Source organism: Rhinatrema bivittatum, chromosome 16 (assembly GCF_901001135.1).
Source record: "Rhinatrema bivittatum chromosome 16, aRhiBiv1.1, whole genome shotgun sequence".
In the NCBI taxonomy this organism is placed as follows: domain Eukaryota; kingdom Metazoa; phylum Chordata; class Amphibia; order Gymnophiona; family Rhinatrematidae; genus Rhinatrema; species Rhinatrema bivittatum.
The window spans coordinates 15,404,350-15,425,710 of record NC_042630.1 but is presented as its reverse complement, the minus strand read 5'-3'; the positions used below and the strand labels follow the sequence as shown (position 1 = coordinate 15,425,710).

Here is a 21,361-nt window from a genome sequence, read left to right as displayed (position 1 = left end):
ACACACTGCCCCATCACAGGACAGGGACAGCACAGGCAGCGGCAGTGCCAGCTTCTCTCCCACACACACTGCCCCATCACAGAACAGGGACAGCACAGGCAGCGGCAGTGCCGGCTTCCCTCTCACATACACTGCCCCATCACAGGACAGGGACAGCACAGGCAGCGGCAGTGCCGGCTTCCCTCTCACATACACTGCCCCATCACAGGACAGGGACAGCACAGGCAGCGGCAGTGCCGGCTTCCCTCTCACACACCCTGCCCCATCACAGAACAGGGACAGCACAGGCAGCGGCAGTGCCGGCTTCCCTCTCACATACACTGCCCCATCACAGGACAGGGACAGCACAGGCAGCGGCAGTGCCTGCTTCCCTCTCACATACACTGCCCCATCACGGAACAGGGACAGCACAGGCAGCGGCAGTGCCTGCTTCCCTCTCTCACACCCTGCCCTATCACAGGACAGGGACAGCACAGGCAGCGGCAGTGCCTGCTTCCCTCTCTCACACCCTGCCCCATCACGGAACAGGGACAGCACAGGCAGCGGCAGTGCCTGCTTCCCTCTCACACACACTGCCCCATCACAGAACAGGGACAGCACAGGCAGCGGCAGTGCCGGCTTCCCTCTCACATACACTGCCCCATCACGGAACAGGGACAGCACAGGCAGCGGCAGTGCCGGCTTCCCTCTCACATACACTGCCCCATCACAGAACAGGGACAGCACAGGCAGCGGCAGTGCCGGCTTCCCTCTCACACACACTGCCCTACCACAGGACAGGGACAGCACAGGCAGCGGCAGTGCCGGCTTCCCTCTCACACACACTGCCCTACCACAGGACAGGGACAGCACAGGCAGCGGCAGTGCCGGCTTCCCTCTCACATACACTGCCCCATCACGGAACAGGGACAGCACAGGCAGCGGCAGTACCAGCTTCTCTCTCACACACACTGCCCTATCACAGAACAGGGACAGCACAGGCAGCGGCAGTGCCGGCTTCCCTCCCACACACACACACTGCCCTACCACAGGACAGGGACAGCACAGGCAGCGGCAGTGCCGGCTTCCCTCTCACACACACTGCCCTACCACAGGACAGGGACAGCACAGGCAGCGGCAGTGCCGGCTTCCCTCCCACACACACTGCCCCATCACAGAACAGGGACAGCACAGGCAGCGGCAGTGCCGGCTTCCCTCCCACACACACTGCACTATTACAGGACAGGGACAGCACAGGCAGCAGCAGTGTCGGCTTCCCTCCCACACACACTGCCCCATCACAGAACAGGGACAGCACAGGCAGCGGCAGTACCAGCTTCTCTCTCACACACACTGCCCTATCACAGAACAGGGACAGCACAGGCAGCGGCAGTGCCGGCTTCACTCTCTCACACCCTGCCCCATCACAGAACAGGGACAGCACAGGCAGCAGCAGTGTCGGCTTCCCTCTCTCACACCCTGCCCCATCACAGAACAGGGACAGCACAGGCAGCGGCAGTGCCAGCTTCCCTCTCACACACCCTGCCCCATCACAGCACAGGGACAGCACAGGCAGCGGCAGTGTCAGCTTCCCTCCCACACACCCTGCCCCATCACAGAACAGGGACAGCACAGGCAGCAACAGTGCAAGATTCTGTCACACACGGAATCGTAATTAAAGAGGGTGAACTCTGGTGCTGGAAATCCATATTTATTGCGTGCCGTAAGTTCATCGTTGCCTTCAGTAAAAAAAATTATTATGATGTGGCTCGCAGTATCACTGCGCGGGATTCAAACACTTATTGTTTTTTCTTTTTTTTTACCATAGCTCCATCGAGACCAGCATCCTGTCTCCAGCAGTGTTCGGTCCGGGTCATTAAGAAATACCCAGAAGATCCCAAAGAGTAGATCTAGCTCCCCTGTCGCTCATGCCCAGGGATAAGCGATGGCTTTCCTGAGTCCGCCTGGCTAATAACGTGTTACGGACGTCTCCTCCAGGAACGCGTCCAAACCCCTTTCAAACCCCGCTATGCCAGAGGCCTTCACAGCATCCTCCGGCAACAAATTGCACAGCTGAATTTTATGTCAAGCAAAAAAAAAAAATACTTTCTCCAATTTGTTTTAGTTCTGCTCCTTGGTAGTTTCAAGAAGGGTCCACTATTCCTTGCACTATTTCACCAGGTAAATAACTGCCCCCTATTTGTTCCATCCCGGTCCTGATTTTATAAACCTCTGTGATATCCCCCTCTCAGTCGTGTCTTCTCCATCCCCTTTATCGCTTCTTTTACCCTTTTCTGTACCTTTTCTGCTCTGCTATATCTGTTTTGAGATGGGGGGTGACCAGAAAAGCACACGATACTCAAGATGCAGTTCCACCGTGGATTGATACAGAAGGGGGTTTTTTTTGACGTTCACAGGCCTCAGGCCTGGCAACTGTGGTGAGTCACAGAGCGAGCTGAGGATCGGTTTACGGAAGATCTGAGGGACAGCCTCTCCCATATGGAGCACCAGATGGTTCCTGGAGAACAGGAGCAACAGAGATAACACAGTACATAATAATGACAGCACAGAAAAGCGTCAGAATCCAGCCGCTTTCCCAGACTCCTTGGCGGTGGACGTTCACCGTGCGGCACAGAATCGCCATTAGACGCTCTGATGCATGTGATACTAAGAGCCAGCGAAGAGAGGCTTAGGGTGTGCGTGCGCAGCGGTGCGCACGATTCGGCGCACGTTGGTGGGAGAGCCGGGTACCCGCCCCGACGATGATGTCACACGCTCGGGCCTACGTGGCCTGCCTGGAGTTGGATTTGTTGCCTCAGCAAGAAGGTCTCCTGGTTCCTGCCTTGGTTTAAGTCCTTCAGTCTGGTTCTTGCTTTTGGATCCAGCCTCCAGTGTCAGCCTGGTTCTGACTTCTCGTTCAGCTTTGCTTCGGTCCTTGCCTGTGGCTGTGCTGCAGTCTTCAGCTCTGCTTCAGCCTCAGCCTTTTCTCGAGCCGTCAGTCTTGTCCTTGCCTGGCTTCAGCCGCAGCCTGGTCTTTGTATAGACTTTTGGACTCAGTCATAGTCTGGCCTGTGCCAAGGTTAGCTCACCTGCCCGCCACTGGTGAGGGTCTCAGGACTCTGCCTATGAAGGTGCGTGACAGCAAGAGGGGCTCACGCATATGCAGTTCCTTATAAAAGGACCAAACAGTCCATCCAGTTTGCCCATGGTAGTACCTGCTGCACCATGCAGGTTACCCCCAGGTTTCTCTTAAAGGTAGCAGCTGTCACGCCGTGCAGTTATCCCCAAGCCTTATGAAAACCCATAAAAAATGTACTGCTAGAAACATTTTTACTGGGTGAGGAGCCTTCTTGAAAATTCAGACAGTGCTGCTTGACGGGCTTTGCTCATGGACTTGGCTGTAGAAGCAGTGGTCCCTGATGCAGCAGGGAAGCCTTCAAGCATCTTTGATGGTTTCCCACCAGTGTGTCTTTGGAAAACATTTGTAGAACATCAACTGGTCCGTGACTTCACGGTCCATAGCCGTCAGCAAGTCCTGCGAATCAAGGCACTCCCAATACAGCTGAGGGATTGTCTCTGCAACTGTGCAGCCTCTTGGACCATGGCTGCTCCTGCCAAGGCCTCTCTTTTACCTGAATACCCTGACAGGCAAGCTGCCCTGTATGACCCTTCACTGCTGCTTGGTAGGTTGCTCACCAGGTTCTAACAGTGTCCTTTGTGCAGACTGGTATGTATATTTATTTATTTATTATTTTTAGATACCGACATTCGATCTGAGATATCACATCGGTTTACATTCAGGTTCTGTAGGTATACTGTAGGTATGTAGATGGTCTTTGGTATTTATAAGGCCACTGAGACATGTTATAGCCTAAACTGCTCCAAGAACCACTCCACCACCTTCTAGTACAGAGGGAGAGTGCAATTGTTGAGCAGGGAGTTCTCCCTCTTCGAGGCTGGAAGGAGGAAGAGCATAAGGAAACCCACATGGTCCTTGTTGGTGCTCCTCAGGGTGAGTCTGAAGTATGGTGGTGAAGATGGGGACTTCCTTCCTCATCTTAGGTAATGCTTGAGAAGAGCTTCATGTTTCACACAATTCATCTTGGAGTTCCAAATGAAGGAGAAGATTGCCCTGATGTTTTGGCCATCACTGCTGGAGGAGGTCACGCCCATACTAAGAACTGTAGCCTGGGGAGAGCCCTTATTCGTCAGCATCAGGCTCTTTCCCTCAACGGACAGCTTTCATGAGTCCCCCCAATGTTTCTGGGCGTCTCCATCTCTCCCTCCCCTCCCGCCAACTACACCTCCAGGATCTTGATCAGGCTTATCCTGGTAGAGCTGAGGAAACGGATCAGAAGCCAGATTGAACAGCACGGTTTGTGATGCCCCATGGTTCACCGTTAATCTGAAGCTCTTCCAAAGCCTTCACGTACGTCCTCCTGTATCCCCAGAGAAGACGGCAAATGTCACCCGAGCACGGCCAACGCTGGCTGACTTTCTTGGTTGCCTGGGACTGTGATCCTTCTGATTCTCACATACCATCTGATGTGTCCCCTAAAGAGCTTTATAATAGAAACAAAGAAAGGAGGTGAGACAGGGCAGCCTTGTCTGACCCTGTGACTTGAGAGAGAAGGAGTCTGTTTTCCAGCCATTAACCTTTGCAGCAGTAAAAACCTTAGAATACATCACCTTGACATAGCTACAGAACAATATGGATTGTGAGCCCTCTGGGGATAGGCAAATACCTACAGGATCTGAATGTAATCCATTTCGAAGGGTCGCGAAAGGCAAGAAAAAGAAACTCACCCGTCCTGAGCCTGCGTTCTGGGAGAACTCCTGCCCGGGGCTCACCAAGCGCTGCTTGACTGCAGCGATCCTTCTCATCCTGTGTCATGCCCCTAAATCAGGGCAAAGCTATCCACGTTCCCATACCCTGGCATGCCACAGGTCTGATCCAGGTGAATCGGCAAAGAAACAATGCCCTTTCCTGGGATCTTGCAGCCCAGGTTGAGGTGCGAGATGGGGAACCCGATCTTCAGGTCACGACTCTCTCCCTTCCACTGGTGCAAGACCGCGGAGCGGTCCTTCAGCGTGGGTGGCAATGCTATCCCCACCTCAACCACCTCCTTGCAGAGCTCCAGCGGCTCCAGGCCTATGAGCGCTCCTACACCAGCGATTCGGGGTTGAGCGGTGAGGCTGCCTGCCTTGGACAATCTGATGTCCGAATGCGGCTCCTCCAGCAAGAGCGGGGTCTGCCAAAGGCCTGCGGGATCTACAGGCTTGGTGACTGCGTGGGGGGAGTAGAGATCCTCACAGCCACGTCCTTCGTAACCTCCTCCTTCTCAGTGCCGAGGAGACCCTGTTCTTGGTTGGGGATGCGTGCGAAGCATGGAGCCTTCTTGAAGATGGAGGAGGTGCACTCAGTGCTTGTCCTTTGCCGGGTGCTCTGTTTTGGACTACAAGATGGGGGGGTGGGGGGGGTGGGGGGGAGTGTTGTGTTTTCCAGGCCTTTCTTAGATTCCTCCAGGCCCTCATCCATTTCTCTTTCACGGTAACTGCATCTTGAGCGGGGTCTCTCACATATTGGCCCACCACAGAACAGAAGATGCAGAGAGAGAGAGAGAGACGGTGAGCGAGGATGAAAGGGTAGCATTGTCAGCTCGAGCTTGCTTCGTTACTACACTCCCGCCTATTCCTCCCCCTTTGCATGGGAGGAGTCTCAGGCCTCCTCTGTATATTCATGCCCCCCCCCCCCCCCCGTCCCTCCCGCGTCCCAGCGGTACGACAGAGTCCGGTTGCATCAGCTCTTTCAGAGAGATACGGTAGGAAAGCGGTGACGAGAAGCCAGAGTCAGTTACAGAGGGACGGGAAAGAATATGGGAAGGGGGGGGAGAGGAGCAGAAAGAGGAAGGAGAAAGCCAAAAAAGTGAGCGAGATGGGGAGACAGAGAGGTGAAGAGAGACAGACAGACGGATGGAGGGAAAGGGAGAGACAGAAGACTGGTAATGTTCAGTCTGTGCTTCTTCATTTAACATAGAATCATAGAAATGACGGCAGAAAAGGACCAAATGGCCCATCCAGTCTGCCCAGGAAGCTCATGGCAGTGTCTGCTGTGCCGTGCAGGTCTCCCCCATGCTTATCAGTTTCCCAGACCGTAAAAGTCAGGGGCCCTCGTTGTTTGCTGTCTGACTCCAATTCCCCTTTCCCCCTGCCACTGGAGTTGCATCAGAAGTGTGGTATCAGGTTTATTGGTTACAGGTAGTGACTGCCGCACCAGCAAGTTACCCCCATGCGCTCTTCTCTTCATTCCCATCCTCTGGCCTTTAGGGAGCCACCGTGTTTATCCCATGCCCCTTTGAAATCTTTCACTGTTTTCTTCTTCACCACCTCCTCCGGAAGGGCATCCCAGGCATCCACCACCCTCTCCGTGAAGAAACATTTCCTGACGTTGGTTCTCAGTCGTCGTCCCCGGAGTTTCGTTTCGTCTTCCCACCATAGTCTGTAAGTGCTCCAGCAGTGAGGGGAAGGATGCTTCTTTTATGATTTAATCTCTGTGGCTTTTACACCCCTCCAAAGCCTGCAGATTCTTTGCTCCTATCCCCTTGTGCCACTCCAGGTTTGCAAGCTTTTGAAACCATCATTTCATCAGGGGGGGGGGTGGAATCTGGTTCCCTCGCGGGTGCACTTCCACAAGAAATCCACCAGAGGGCAGCAGACTACCATAAAGCCCCACTGCCCTGCCTGGGCTCTCCCATCCATCCATTACTACCCAGATATAATACAGGCAATATCACTCACACTGTACTGATGACAGGATGCTTCCCTTTCTATTTTGTGGACGGAGTAGTTTGTTTCCCCCTGCTATCACCTTTCCCCTGGTTCCTCTGCCCTGTTCCTCCTCTGACATCCACTCACATGCACACATATTGTGCTTACAATTGCGATGGGAAGCTGGGGGGGGGGGGGGGGGGGGAGTTGTATGCCTGCGGTGAGAGGAAACATAGGAGGCTGTCACTAACCATCTCTGCCACTGTGGTGCCTCCAGGGGTGCTCTGCAGGGATAGGCCCCCTCCAGAGACTGTGGACTGCCAATCTGCCCGGGTTCTCAGGGTACCCCTAGCAGACATGCAAGAGGTAGATCCGCATGCACCTGTACCTCCTGCATATTTATTAGGGATATCCCAAAAGTCCAAGTGGAACGGTCTCCACGGGAACTCCCTACTCCGAGTCCTCTGCTGCATTGACTCCTCCCGGGTCCTTTTGGTGGGGATGTGTCTGGGGGGTGGGGGGATGTGGCAAGCCTTGCCCTGGCCAGGGCGAGGTGATGCTGGCATAGGGCAAATATTCTCCCTGGGGGGTGGCCGGTTCTCAAGAGCCACAGACATTCACCAAGATTGCTGGGATTTTAAAGAAAAGGTCTGAATACCGTGGCTTCTTAGAAAGGCCTTTAATCGGCCATAGCGTGGCCTGGAGATTCATAGCATTTATTGCATGCTGTTTTTAGGCAGGAGACTGAACGAGTGTCAAGATGGGTTGTGAATTTTGGATGCTGTGAGATCCACCGAATGTTATGTCATGTGCGTACGATGTTTCAGGTATAGATTGCACGCTACCTAGAGCAACGGCAATGCCGATAATGCGATAAGTTAATGTATATTCACTAGGGGTATCCTGAAGGCTTTGACCAGTTAAGTGTGCCCCCAGGGCAGGGACATTCAACATTGTTTCAAGGTTAGAGCATTCCACAGCCGTATTGTGATGTCATCTGCCCTTATCACAGCACTGCAGAGCTGTATTCTGATGTCACCGAGTGTCGTCAAAGGGTCAGAGATCTGCCCAGGTGTATTCTGATGTCACTGAGTGTCGTCAAAGGGTCAGAGATTATGATGTCATTGGTCCTTGTTATAGGGTTACAGCGCTGCAGAGCTGTATTCTGATGTCACCGAGTGTCGTCAAAGGGTCAGAGATCTGCCCAGGTGTATTCTGATGTTATAAGGTTACAGCACTGCAGAGCTGTATTCTGATGTCACTGAGCCTCATCAGAGGTCTGCACGGGTATATTGTGGTGTCACTGGTCACCATTATAGGGTCAGCATGATGCCTCCGTGTGACGCAGCTGTGATGTTGTGTAGGGCCGTGGTCCATCACAATGATATATGGGTGACCACGATTTCTCCTTTGCATTTGGTCTGTGGGTTTATTTGCTGCTGCTGCTTCTGTCTGGCTCAGGGGGAGAAGCGGAAGAGCCTGGCAGGAGGACTTCTCCGCTGGGCACAGCCTGGGCTCCCTGACCGGCGCTGATCGAGGGGCCAGCTAATGGCACAGATTTGAAAGTGGAGTGGAAGGAAAGCAGCTGTCAGTCCGGATTATGCCTTTTGTGGCAGGAAAACCGGCAGCGAGATGCTTTCGCCGGGGGGATGAGTGCAGCCTTAATCCATGTCAGGGAGAGAAGGCGGGGCGGTGGGGGCAAGAGAGAGAGAGAGAGCAAGTCAGCAGCAGGCTGGGATCCCCGAGCGGGCGGTCTACCTCCCAGCTCCTTTCACTGGTTACGCGCTCAGCTACTGCACGGATAAAATAGAGCACAAAGCTGAGGCCGTCTTCTGCTCCGAAGTCATCAGGCTTCACCACAGAACGGCAAAGGCCCTGTCCTGCAGAGACATCGGTCAGGAAAAAAAAGTACATCCAGAGCTTTGCCAACTGGAGCAACTAAGTGCGCAGGGGGGGGCGGGGAAAGATTTGGTCCTTCTGCCGCACCTTGCACGCTTACCTGTACGGCATGCCCGTCTGCTCCGCCACCATCTCCTCCAGGGAGAGCCCCGCCTCCTGCAGGTACGTCTCCAGCCCACGCCGGTCCAACAGCCGCTGCCGCACCGGGCCCCCGTCCTCCTCGCGCCGCTCCCTAACCTGCCGCTGGCCCCGGGGCTTGCCCTCGGGGCGCCCTTTCGGCTTCTTGGAGCTGTTCAAACCGTAGAGCTCCTCCACGCCGAAGCGCCCGGAGGACCGGGACGAGCCCGCGCGGGACGAGCCGGAAAGCATCTCCCAAGCTGCCGCCCAAGCAACGCTGATGAGCCCGAGGATCTGTTTGCCGTCCGGCACGGGCGCTGTAACTTTCGGGAGGCGGCGGGTGGGATGGGGGGTGGGTAATGGGCGAGGGGGAGGTGGCTGTCACCGATTCTTTGGCCGCAGCTTAGCTCTTGCCTCTGCCTGGGTGCTTACATCCAGCGTGGAGGCCGCTCTTCCTCCCTGCCCCGCCTGGAGGACCCCCCCACACTAACTCGTGGTGCTCTTTAGCTGCAGCGAGTACCTTTGCACCTGCTGCCCCCTTTTTCCTCCGGACACCTGTCTCGCCTACAAGCTCATTTATTCTCTTGTGTGTATTCTGCAGGCCCCTCCCTTGCCGTCACGCCCTTGGATGCACCTGTAGCCGGCAGCTCGTAGAGTAAAATGCCCTGTCAGGGAAACCTGAGGATGCCGGCTCTCTGCCTTGCACCCTCCCTCCCTCCCGCTGCCTCCTGCCTCTCCCTTCTCCCCTCCCGTCCATCTCTCTCACAGAGAAACAAACGAGCACTAACTTCACAGACTCAACAGCTTAGTGAAAAAGCTTAAAGCTGCCTGTGGCTCTGATCCAGGCTGGCAGGGCACAAGCTCACACACAGATACGGCGCAGCTATTGTCACTGAGCATTTAAGAGCGGCACAGCTTTATATTAGGTGCCAACCACAGCCCCAGTGGTGCCATTCTCCAAAGACAAATACATCCATGCCAGCTGTCCGAGGCCAGCCCCCACCTTCAGCCCAATCTCATGAGGTCTGTGGTGCAGACCTCTATCCCCAAAGGCATCAGAAAGCTATCAGCTATCTCCGTCCCGGCTTCACGTCCCGCTTATTCGGTACATATTTTCACCAAGGACTCGGCGCTGGGTGAATGCCCCCTTGCGTCATGGGCAGTCCTGTGCTGCTCCCTCCTTAATGCAGAGAACTGTGTAACGTAGGGACACCGAAGATATCAACAGAAAAGGACCGCTTGACCCCTTCAGTCTGCTCGCTTGTGCGCTGACTACAGGTCCTGCTTGAACCGTGGTCTTCTCCCACCCGCCTGCCAGCAAGCGAGGTAACATGCGTTCAGGACACACAGACTGGGGGGGTGAGGCTGGTATTTTGCCACACTGGGCAAAAGGGTGATCTACGGTGTCTACCTGTTTAGTGCCTTGGTTTTGCTCACATCTAGTCATGAATCAGGCAGAAAGCGCAGGGGAAAAAGAGATCCCCGGGCCTAGAGAGAGAGAGTGAGGAAGAGAAAGAGAGAGAAACCCTGGGCGCACAGTGAGCGAGAGAGAATGGAAATGAAACTAGTCAGTCCTATGCATTTATGGCAGCTCTCGAGACAGTTTTTAAAATTGTGATTGGTCAGTAGGTTGCTTCCACTGTTGGACATGTTTTATATTTCTTATTTTTATTGTTTGATGATTTTCCATTGTTGCGTTTCCATTTATACTTTATGGTCTCTTTATTCTGTAGTTGCTCTGTGTACGCGACCGAGATGGGGCATTCTGCTGGCGAGTAGTTTCGTGTTGGGATCTTTAGGAGCCTGGCTTGTTCTCTTTTCCTAAAAGGAGGTGTATTGGTGTTTTAGGGCCTGGTGTAGTATTTCCAGTGCTGCCTCTTCAAAAGTGGGCTTTTTACTGTTTTGAGATCTTGGAGTCGGTGCTGTTACAACATGACAGGTTTGCTCTATAGGCTGTAAGTTTCTTTTTGCTAGTTTTGTGTTGCTTCACAAAGTGCGAAGTATCTGAGGTGCTGTTACTGAGATGCCAACAGAATTTAAAAGGGTGGGTTTTTTTGTATGGTGAATTGTAAGGGGTTAATGGTTGTTCTACTGGGAGATTGAAACTGGCTGGGTTTTTTCCATTGCACAGAAGGACCTTGACACTTGTTCTTATTGTACCTTTTATAGACTATTTAATGGCAGGGGGAGGGGGGGGCCACGTGACGTCGCTTTGGATCGCCCCCCTCCATACTCGGCCTGCCTCTCTGTTGCCACCACAAATACTTTTGTCTAGAGACTCCGCTGCTCCTCCTTTGCCTCTCTCTTCCTTCCCTCAAGTTAGGCCTCGCTCCTGGGCGGTTGCTGTGTTGCCTGTCCGCTTGGGGCACAGCTCTCCCCCCTCCTCTGGCTCCTCCTGGCCGTGGTGCCCGCCCGCCGCTGCCATTCCATGGCCTTGCCTGCTCAGTAAAGTCCTGGCACGACTGGACAGTGCCGTGCAGCCACAGCTCTCCAACTACAGAAGGCGAGTAAATCCGTTGCACTGTCTGCTGCCTCCTCCCCCCGACTCCTGGGCCGGCCTTGCCCTCACAAATTAAAGCTGCTCTCTGCTGCATCATGCACGCGTCCTGCTTTGGCAAAATGCAAGTGGATGCCTCATGCTGCTGCTACAACAATGCCTGCCTCCCTCCCCTCGCCATCTGTCTCACAGGGCCCTGCAAAGCGTGTGAGAGAGGGGGGGTGGGTGTGTGTGTGTGTGTGTGTGAGAGAGTGAAAAAAGGAGGGAGAACATGTATGTGCTTGTGTGTGAGAGAGACGGAGCATGTATGTGCGACAGGAAGAGAGGAGAAAGTCTGGCATGGTGACAGGCATGAAGTGGCAAATGTTTTTCATTAGCTTTAATTACTGAGTGTTAATTGATGCGTCTGCTGTTTTGAAATATTTTATTGATGTTTGGGAACTATTTGTAAATTATTGGATGTTATTCTATTCATCAGCTGTTTTGAAGTATTTATTCTTTTTATTACATGGTTTTACTATTATGAATGATGTTTTTATATTTCTTGATTGTATTGTTTTATGGGGACTGGTAACCGGCAAGAGGTACAGCAGCAGAACTGACTATGGCAGTGCCTGCTGTATTTCGACAGCTTGCTTAGGTGCTGAGGGGTGCGTCTTGAGGAGAAGGCCAGCTCTCCCTCCCCTACTGAAGAGATCCCCAGTCCCAGATTGAAAGCAAACACCTGTCATATCGTCATTGTATCCACTACCCCGGAAGATTCACAAGAAAACAGATACCTGCTAGAAACCTGCCACATATCCTGGGCGCTGTGAGTCAACCTGGAAAAACAAAAGTTAGGATTTTCCAGAAAAAGCCAAAACATTTCCAACACAAATTCAAGATTTATCTAAACAACTATGAAGAAGGAAACACCCTACCTAGGCTATACATACTTTCTCCTGACCGTGAGTGCATCTGAGAGTTTTAAATTGGATATAAAGACACTACAAGTATCACTGCATGTGATAAGGAAACTAGTCAGTTTCAATCCTCTATGTTGGAAAATTAAGGGATACATAAATAAAACTACCATTAAAATTGTTGCTAGCATTATTCAATTTTTTTTTATTTGGGAGTTAAATCTGGAGTGTATCATGAACCCCAAGTCATACAGAATGAGACAGAGCCCCTCAAGAAACCCTGCAGAGACTGCCTCCACCAAAACCTTCCCAGTAATGGATGCAGAATAGAACTGGGATGCTTCCCCTTACTCACCATCCAATAAAGAATATTCTGGGTATCACCTCCCCCCTGCCATTAAAAGTGCCTGTTAGTGGCAAAGTGCCACTAACAGGCACTTTGCCATAGACCCTAGAACACCAATGCACCTCCTACTGGGAGGTGAAGCTTGGAAAATGAAACAAGCTGGCCTGCTATTGATTCCTACACATTAGACAACTCCCGGGTTCTGGTGCTGTCCAGGACTGTCTCTGGTTACGTTATGTTTCTGGTCTGGTCATAGGATACAATATATTTTGCTGCTATTTCTTCTGTTTTGCCCAGGATTAGACAGAGTTTTCCCTGCTCATTCTTTTGTGGGAAGTCGCTTTGATTTTTCCGCTCTCTTTGGGAGATGTACATACCTTGTGTCTTTGGATTTCGCACAGCACAGGAGGAAATGCATTTGTGTTTCTCTTTCTCGGGAGTTGCACTGCAAGCCGCCTGGCCTTCTTGGAACTTCCAGTTCATGTTTTGTCTACACATTTCTATTTCTGTATTGGGTGAGACTCCCATGTTTTATGTATGTGACCGAGGTGAGATATTCTGCTAGCATGTAGTTTCTATGTAGCGATCTGGAGCAGTTCGGCTTGTCGTTTTTCCAGTAAGGGAAGTGCTATTTTAGACCCCGGTGTAAGAGTTGCAGTGCTGCCTTTTCCTACGTAGGACTGATGCTGTGCGAGTCCTGGTAGTTAGTGCTGATTTGGTGCAATAGGTTTAATACTTTTTCCAATGTCTTGTGTTTCTTCACGGAGTGCCTGGCAGTGGAGGGAGCTGGTGACATTGTTACGGAGCTGAAACCAGAATTTCTTTTCTGTGTGGTAATGGGAAAACGTCCTAGCTGTACTCCGCACTCATTGCTGGGAAGCAGTTTCTGAGGGCGCAGAGCATCTGCTCTCAGAACCAGGGGTGCAGGGTTTCCATTGAGGCTCTCTCATCCTCTCTAGTCGTGGGTTAATGACAGACAGACACACACACATACCCCAACGTTCACTCCCATGTAAGAGGCCTAGTGTAGAGGTTTGTAAAACACCACAGAGGGGGAGGGCACCTCTGTGCGTAGCCTCACTGTGCCAATCGTGTCCTGCCCTGGGCATGCGCCCTCTCTCGGCCTCACACTGAATATGCTTACACCTCTCCCCGCTGTTACATAGCACAAACTTTTACCCAGGGGGGCCGGATTAGGCGCCGAAGCGCAGTTTATCCACAAACTCATTCAGACCCGTGGGAAACACGTAAAAGGCCAAGACTGATTTTTTACTGGATTTAGGACGCGATTTACTTAGTAAATAAGGCTTTTAACTAGGATTCCTAAGGGCTAATTTGGGGTGGGAGCTCCGAGAACCTATGGAACTAGAATCCAGCATGAAATGGCCTGAAAAGGCAGCAAAAATCGAGGGTGATGGACAGTTACCAACATAAGGGTAGCGGCTGAATGATGCAAGTAATATTACATTTTTTTTTTACTGGAGGCTTGGAACTGGCCCAGGGTTTCTTTAATGATGGCAGGGCACTCAGAGCTTTTCCTTGTAGTATTTTATTGCAAATTTAAGCTCCCAGATGCATTGTGTCAGGCCAAGGTAAGTCCTAGAATATGCTCCTATTTTTGGTTATTTACGTACAATTTAGATTTGTGGTGGGAGGTGCTTTAGTTTCTGGAAAAGAGTAATTTTTTTGTTTGCTTTTCCCAGATTGACCTGTCCGGGCCCTGATTTGCCATAAGGTTTCGGTTCTCTTGCAGACCTTCCAGGGTAGAGGATATGGCCCTGTGCCTCCCTTCTAAGCGCTAGCCCTGTCACCATATGGAGAGCACGCGAGGGCCAAGGCGGAGGTGGTCCTGCTGGCCTGGCCCACGGTGCAGGAGAGGGATCGGGTGTAAGAAGCCAAGATCAGGTTCTAGGAAAACTGACCCACAGCAGGGGCTTTAATTAATGCTGACGTGGAAGGGCTGAGTACAGGAAACAAGACACCAGCCTTCATCCAGCCTGGAAGCAAAGGTGTGGGGGGGGGGGGGAGGGGAGGCAGAGACCAACAAATCCACATGACGGATCCCAGCTCTCAGCCTGAGCGTCTCCCAGAATACCACGTGCAAAGGCAGCAGACGTTTTATCCTTCACGTACAATGTTAGATGGTTAACTCGTGCCTGGGGACAGTAAGAGGAGTGGGCGTTTTAGCCTTAAATTAAATTTAAATAGTATAACTCGTGTATTCGACCCAGCTCGGCCCCTGCCCAAACCTTGACTGAAACACCAGGCAGAGACGGTGAAAGAGCAGGTCCAGGTGCCTGGTCAGAGACCTCCAATAATTACATAGCTGGGGGCGGGCGAGTACCCATGCCCTCGTGGAGGATTTGGCAGTTGTGGCAGGAGAAGCAGCACAGGCTCCATGTCAGACGGGTGAGGAGTCATTCTCGCTGCAGCACACAGGCGGCAGCTCAATGGCCCATGTGGTAACCTCCTGCTCCAGATGTTCTCTCTCCCCGGGGGGGGGGGCTGCAGCCCATGTGTGGTCCAGGGGACCCAGGAATCCAGGAGTGGGGCAAAGTCCCTCTTCTCTTGCCCCTTCCCCACTCCCAGCCTCCAACTATTTGAGAACAGATTAGTTTGTCATCCTTGGTGGGATGCTGCTATCCACCCCGGAAAAAGATCTGGGCATCAGAGTGGATAACACATTGAAATCGTCTGTTCAGTGTGCTGCGGCAGTCAAAAAAGTAAACAGAATGTTGGGAATTATTAGAAAGGGAATGGTGAATAAAACGGAAAATGTCATAATGCCTCTGTATCGCTCCATGGTGAGACCGCACCTTGAATACTGTGTACAATTCTGGTCGCCGCATCTCAAAAAAGATATAATTGGGATGGAGAAGGTACAGAGAAGGGCAACCGAAATGATAAAGGGGATGGAACAGCTCCCCTATGAGGAAAGACTAAAGAGGTTAGGACTTTTCAGCTTGGAGAAGAGACGACTGAGGGGGATATGATAGAGGTGTTTAAAATCATGAGAGGTCTAGAACGGGTAGATGTGAATCGGTTATTTACTCTTTCGAATAATAGAAGGACTGGGGGCACTCCATGAAGTTAGCATGTGGCACATTTAAAACTAATCAGAGAAAGTTCTTTTTTACTCAGTGCACAATTAAGCTGTGGAATTTGTTGCCAGAGGATGTGGTTAGTGCAGTTAGTATAGCTGTGTTTAAAAAAGGATTGGATAAGTTCTTGGAGGAGAAGTCCATTAATGGCTATTAATCAAGTTGACTTAGGGAATAGCCACTGCTATTAATTGCATCAGTAGCATGGGATCTTCTTAGTGTTTGGGTACTTGCCAGGTTCTTGTGGCCCGGTTTGGCCTCTGTTGGAAACAGGATGCTGGGCTTGATGGACCCTTGGTCTGACCCAGCACGGCAATTTCTTATGTTCTTAAAGTTATGGGGCTCCTGGAAGAGCACAAAGCAAACTGATACTGAACAAGGAGCAGACGCTAACACCCAGGTGCCTGGCCAAGTTTATTCCAAGTACTTACAGAACACACATAACAAAGAGGAAAGGAAATGGGCAGCAGGGAGAGAGTGAGAAGGGAAGACACGGAAGGAAGGACAGGGGGGGGGGCCAAAGGAAAGGGAAGAGTTCTAGATAATGGAGGCGGCAAGAAAATCCCGCAGAGCTGTAGAAGGCAGAGTTCAGCTTGGCCGTCATTTTTCACCCTGCCCTTACCTCATTCTGAATTGCGTGCTGGGAAGGCCCCACTTATCCTCTGGTCTGATAATGCACGGCCCACTAACACTTTATCCTTTCACACTACTGAAGCTCTGCCTTCATGCAGGCGTTTTCGGCTTAAGGTGCAGTCCACAGCCGAACATTTGGTGGAGGCAGTTTTCGAGGCTCCGCTTCACAGGTCTGTCTGACCACAAAAGTCTTCCCCTACCTGCTGGGAGGGGCATGGGGAAGTGGTCAGCCCATCCAAACCGGGGAAAAGAGGAGGGCGGGAGGTCACACCGCCCATAGGCAGGCAGTCACCCTTGCCCATAGACAGGAGAAAAGCTAAGAGCAGACGGTCAGCCTGCCCGGGCGGAGAAGAAGGGCAGTCCCCGGATGAAGCTGTCCAGCTTGGAGCGGAAGAGCTCGCTCTGAATGGGCTGGTTCAAGCTGCAGAGCGGATTCTTAACTACATATTCCACGAATATCTGTAGTGAGGGAGGGGGGAAAAAAAAAAAAGAGAAGAGATGCTCTATGAATTTATATGTTCATGTTGCACAGAGCAGGCACTTATGCATGGCCTGGAAGCATCCAGGGAGCAAGAGCAATATTTACACTACTGTAGATCTGGTGCAGGGTCTCCCGTGTGTTATTCACACCCAGGTCCGTGTTCATGACAATCTTCACTCCCGTGGGGGTCTCGTAGTAATGCAGCTTGTATTTGCTGGTCTGGAAGGCTAGAAAGCCATCCTTCCTGAAGGCGACCTCATTAAGGAAATTCATTAACCGAGAGCAGCAGCAAAATCTCTGAACTTTTACAAGAGAATTTCCTGAGACTCCCTGCAGTGCTAGGACTAGAAGAGGAGGCAGTCTGCACCCTGTAGCACTAGGGACAAACTTTGCACACTGAAGGTGGCCGGTCTGACATACCGCAGCACTAGGGATACAGTCCACACACTGATGGGAGCCAGTCTGAGTCCCTGCAGTACTAGGGACGGACTTCAGGGCTGTACCAGCAAAACTAGGGTAAAGCCTCCACACTGCTGTTTTCTTCTCCTAGCTAAAAATCCCCCCAGTGACCAGCACTAGGATACCACACCTCATCCCAGAACACTGACAGACAGACTGCTCCTGGCAGACATCCTCCCATCAGCAGAAGGATACATATCCACTGGAGACATCTTACTGACGAAGGAGCGGATGGAGAAGAGCATCCCATACATCAGCTTGTACTCCTACACCGGTGAAAAGGAGTCAGACGTTAGAGATGAAACTGCAAATGAGCTCCTATCCCTGCCCTGCCCTACCTCACCCTTAGCGATGCTGGTTGTGAGTGAGCTCCTACCCCTACACTGGGTCACCTCATCCTTGGAGATGCTGGCTGCAGATGAGCCCCTATCCCTGCCCTGGCTCCCCTCATCCTTGGAGATGCTGGCTGCAGGCGAGCCCCTATCCCTGCCCTGGCTCACCTCATCCTTGGAGATGCAGGCTGCAGGCGAGCCCCTATCCCTGCCCTGGCTCACCTCATCCTTGGAGATGCAGGCTGCAGGCGAGCCCCTATCCCTGCCCTGGCTCACCTCATCCTTGGAGATGCTGGCTGCAGACGAGTCCCTATCCCTGCCCTGGCTCACCTCATCCTTGGAGATGCAGGCTGCAGGTGAGCCCCTATCCCTGCCCTGGCTCCCCTCATCCTTGGATATGCTGGCTGCAGATGAGCCCCTATCCCTGCCCTGGTTCACCTCATCCTTGGAGATGCTGGCTGCAGGCGAGCCCCTATCCCCTGCCCTGGCTCACCTCATCCTTGGAGATGCTGGCTGCAGGCGAGCCCCTATCCCTGCCTCCCCTCATCCTTGGAGATGCTGGCTGCAGATGAGCCCCTATCCCTGCCCTGGCTCCCCTCATCCTTGGAGATGCTGGCTGCAGGTGAGCCCCTATCCCTGCCCTGGCTCACCTCATCCTTGGAGATGCTGGCTGCAGGCGAGCCCCTATCCCTGCCCTGGCTCACCTCATCCTTGGAGATGCAGGCTGCAGGCGAGCCCCTATCCCTGCCCTGGCTCACCTCATCCTTGGAGATGCAGGCTGCAGGCGAGCCCCTATCCCTGCCCTGGCTCACCTCATCCTTGGAGACGCTGGCTGCAGGCGAGCCCCTATCCCTGCCCTGGCTCACCTCATCCTTGGAGATGCTGGCTGCAGGCGAGCCCCTATCCCTGCCCTGGCTCACCTCATCCTTGGGGATGCTGGCTGCAGGCGAGTCCCTACCCCCACCCCACCTTGTCCTTGGAGATGCTGGCTATGGATAAGCACCTACCCCGCCCCACTCTGTCCTTGCTCACCTCGTCCTTGGAGATGCTGGCCTGCTTCTTGCGGTTCCACTCGCTGTAGTGCAGGCAAACCCCATTCCGGTCAAAGATGTACAGATTGTGCACGGTCATCTATGGGATGAGAGGCAGCAGACTTGGTCATCGTTTCATTTCAATAGTCAGGCTCCTTGACCTTACCAACCCTGGCATAGCTGTGCATGCTCAGACTAAGCAATCTCCACTATCTCAGTCGTATGGTCCTCGGAGTAGTCATGTTGCACCTACAGTCACATTCTGTCTTCCTCTGACTGTTATACCTTCTCCTAAGCAAGTACATGTCCTCAGCACTGCCTCATGGGACCCTGGTTAATACATTCATTACTAATAAACTAGTTAAAATAATGTGTTGGGATTCAGAAGATAAAATCCTGCATCACACTCTGACAGAGCTTGTGGCCTTCGACAAATCACTTAAGTCTTACCATGTCTCAGGTACCCTTAACTGATAAGCTCTTTGAGAAAGCAACTTCTTGTACGTAATTTGCTGTAGACCACTTTATAAATACTAACCCAAATAAAAATAAATCTATTAATACACATTTGCTCACATTAAAGTTATCAATGTTATTTAATATTTTGACTTTTATAGTATCTAATCATTTAACCTTACCATAAAAAAAAAATTCAAGAGTCTGGCACCATGACCATTCATTCACAATTATGCAGGGATTTTTTTTTATTTTTATATACTATCCCCAAAATACTTGGTCTGGACATTGCAATAAAGGGTCAGGGGGTGAAAGCCTTGCTGCCCCACGGGTTGGGAGCCGGTTTAGTAACACTGAGGCTGTGGGTTCAAAGCCCCACCAGGTCAGTAATGTCTCGGATTGCAGCCTCTCGGTGAGAGAAGGTATTAAGGTCAGGGGTCACCCATCAGGGCTCCTTCCAGAATCGTACAAGTCATTGGCCCCAGCACTTTGCAATCTAACCAATTCTGGGCAGACCCACAAGATTTACTTTTCATTATTGGAAATGTAGTGATCACCGCATGGCCCCACGATGTTACTACACTTCCAAAAATAAAGAGCGTTACTAGAATTGCTGCTACTACAGATCGTTTTGCAGCTTGCTGCTCACGCAGAATAGCTCTTGGCGTTCTGATTTTGTCACCAACACGGATAATTCTTAGCAGTCACCCTCTCCTCCAATTCTCAGGATTAGGGTTCTGCGCTATTTAGTCTCAGGATTAGGGTTCTGCGCTATTTAGTCTCAGGATTAGGGTTCTGCGCTATTTAGTCTCAGGCAGGAACCCTCTTAATTCTCGGGGGTAGGACTGTGACCTACTGGCAGGACGATTGTGTTGCTATGTTGTTCGGCTCCGCCTTCTTAAAATGGGAACAGGGAGCCCCGCCTCTTTATTTTCCGCTCCTTCGCCCCACGATAACGCACACTTACCGTCCCCTTTCCGCGCCAGCGAAAAATCACTCCCAGCTGAGCTCCCCGGGGCGACTTCTTCCGCTTCCGTTTCCGTCCTCGCTTTCTCAAGCCCCGCCTCCTTTGAAGTCGTTATCCAACGCACAGCACGTTGGGCCGTGATTGGCTGGTGGAGGAGGGTGGGGCCACCTGCAGCGGTTGCCTTTTTTTTTTGGGAGGGGGCGCGCGGGGGGACTGGAATGAGTGTTCGTCCTGTAGCAAGATGGCGGCTGTCGTGACGTCAGGGAGGACGCGACGGTCAACGGCCGTGTCGCAGGCGGATGAGGTGTGAGGCGGTTCTCGCGGCGGGGTTTAAACGGCTGTGCAACTGGCGGAGGCGGGGTAAGGGGGAGGGGGTGAGTGTGGTTAGCGCTCTCGGGGGTAGGGACCGCCTGTGCCTGCTCGGCAGCGCTGCGGGCTCGCACAGGATCCGCAAAGAGCGAGGACTCTGCTACTGCGAGAGGTAAAAGCAGGGGATGGAAGGGAAGAGGCTGAAAGGTGACATCCATTGTCATTTTGTGCTTTATTTCCTTTGTTTTCTTCCCCCCCTTTTTGTTTTAGTTATTTTGCAAGTTGCTTTGGCAGCACTCGTGAAATTGTCAGGCCGATCAAGTTATCCGAATCTGAAAGGGGAGAGAGAAGGGAAGGGAGACGGGAGGGGTTGGAAAATAAGGGGGGAGAGGATGAGAGGTAAAAGGAGGGGGTCGCACAGGCACAGATAGGAGGAAAAAGTACTTCTCTGGAGTGCACGGTGAGGAAGAGAATGAGGGAAGGCAAACAGAAAAAATAAGTTTCCATGCTGGGTCAGAGCGAGGGTCCATCAAGCCCAGTTTTCTCTTTCCAACAGTGGCCAATCCAGGATCCCAAAAGGTGGCAGCTGATGACTTCAGTTCCCCAGGAGAAGGAGTTTTGCGGTTGAACGTTTGAGGCACAGCCAGGATCTCTGCCTCCTGCTCTGGAAAGATGGGTTTGGAAATGGAGCACAAGCTCGTGCACCGCATTGACCTGTAGGAACGAAGCTGGATTTGCCAGGTTTAAGTTCACTGGCCATGGGCTTCAAACAAGGCAGAAGATGTTTAGCGAGGAGAGGGGACAGGGTGGCAGAGGAGCATTAAGTCACAGCCTTCCTGGCACGGGGAAAACCTGGGTTTGCTCTCCCACTGCCTCTTTGCTTCAGTTTTGCCATAAGGTAAAACAGAAACTCTATGGTGATAGTCTGCCCTATAAAAATGATTCCTGTGACTGCCTGCCTGCTTGCTTGTATCTCTGCAGGTGGAGACTTTATCAGGGTCTGCTGACGATATATAGAAACATAGAAATGACGGCAGAAGAAGACCAAATGGCCCATCCAGTCTGCCCAGCAAGCTTCCCTCAT

General features: G+C 52.2%; 2 protein-coding genes across 5 annotated transcripts in view; one reads left to right on the top strand and one right to left on the bottom strand.

Annotated features, from left to right (window-relative positions):
* Window positions 1-16,005: 16,005 nt before the first annotated feature.
* On the bottom strand, window positions 16,006-20,110 carry TRAPPC1 (trafficking protein particle complex 1). Of its 2 annotated transcripts, none has more exons than XM_029580433.1 (5): window positions 19,969-20,110; window positions 18,547-18,645; window positions 17,378-17,448; window positions 16,829-16,967; window positions 16,006-16,701 (listed from the first exon to the last, which is right to left on the bottom strand). In XM_029580433.1, exons 2-5 carry the CDS (start codon window positions 18,643-18,645, stop codon window positions 16,573-16,575), a joined length of 438 nt encoding a protein of 145 aa, XP_029436293.1. In that variant the 5' UTR covers window positions 19,969-20,110; the 3' UTR covers window positions 16,006-16,572. The 2 variants fall into 2 exon arrangements, with proteins under 2 accessions (XP_029436293.1, XP_029436294.1); XM_029580434.1 differs by having other exon boundaries at window positions 19,858-19,994.
* A 5-nt stretch (window positions 20,111-20,115) lies between these two features.
* CNTROB (centrobin, centriole duplication and spindle assembly protein) overlaps window positions 20,116-21,361 on the top strand; it is a 46,147-nt gene continuing 44,901 nt past the window's right edge. Inside the window, exon 1 of one of the 3 annotated variants that reach the window (XM_029580429.1) lies at window positions 20,116-20,272. In XM_029580429.1, coding sequence (XP_029436289.1) covers window positions 20,210-20,272 — 63 coding nt within the window. In that variant the 5' untranslated portion in view covers window positions 20,116-20,209. The other 2 variants (XM_029580432.1, XM_029580430.1) reach the window with 2 other exon arrangements.

Bases quoted from the DNA above. Each gene is read 5' to 3' on its own strand.
- TRAPPC1 (XM_029580433.1), bottom strand. From the start codon at position 18,645: ATGACCGTGCACAATCTGTACATCTTTGACCGGAATGGGGTTTGCCTG. The intron at 16,968-17,377 runs GTATCCTTCTGC...GGTCGCCTTCAG, and splicing joins AAGATGTCTCCAGTGGATAT to GAAGGATGGCTTTCTAGCCT. The intron at 16,702-16,828 runs GTAAATATTGCT...CCCTCACTACAG, and splicing joins TGCACCAGATCTACAGTAGT to ATATTCGTGGAATATGTAGT.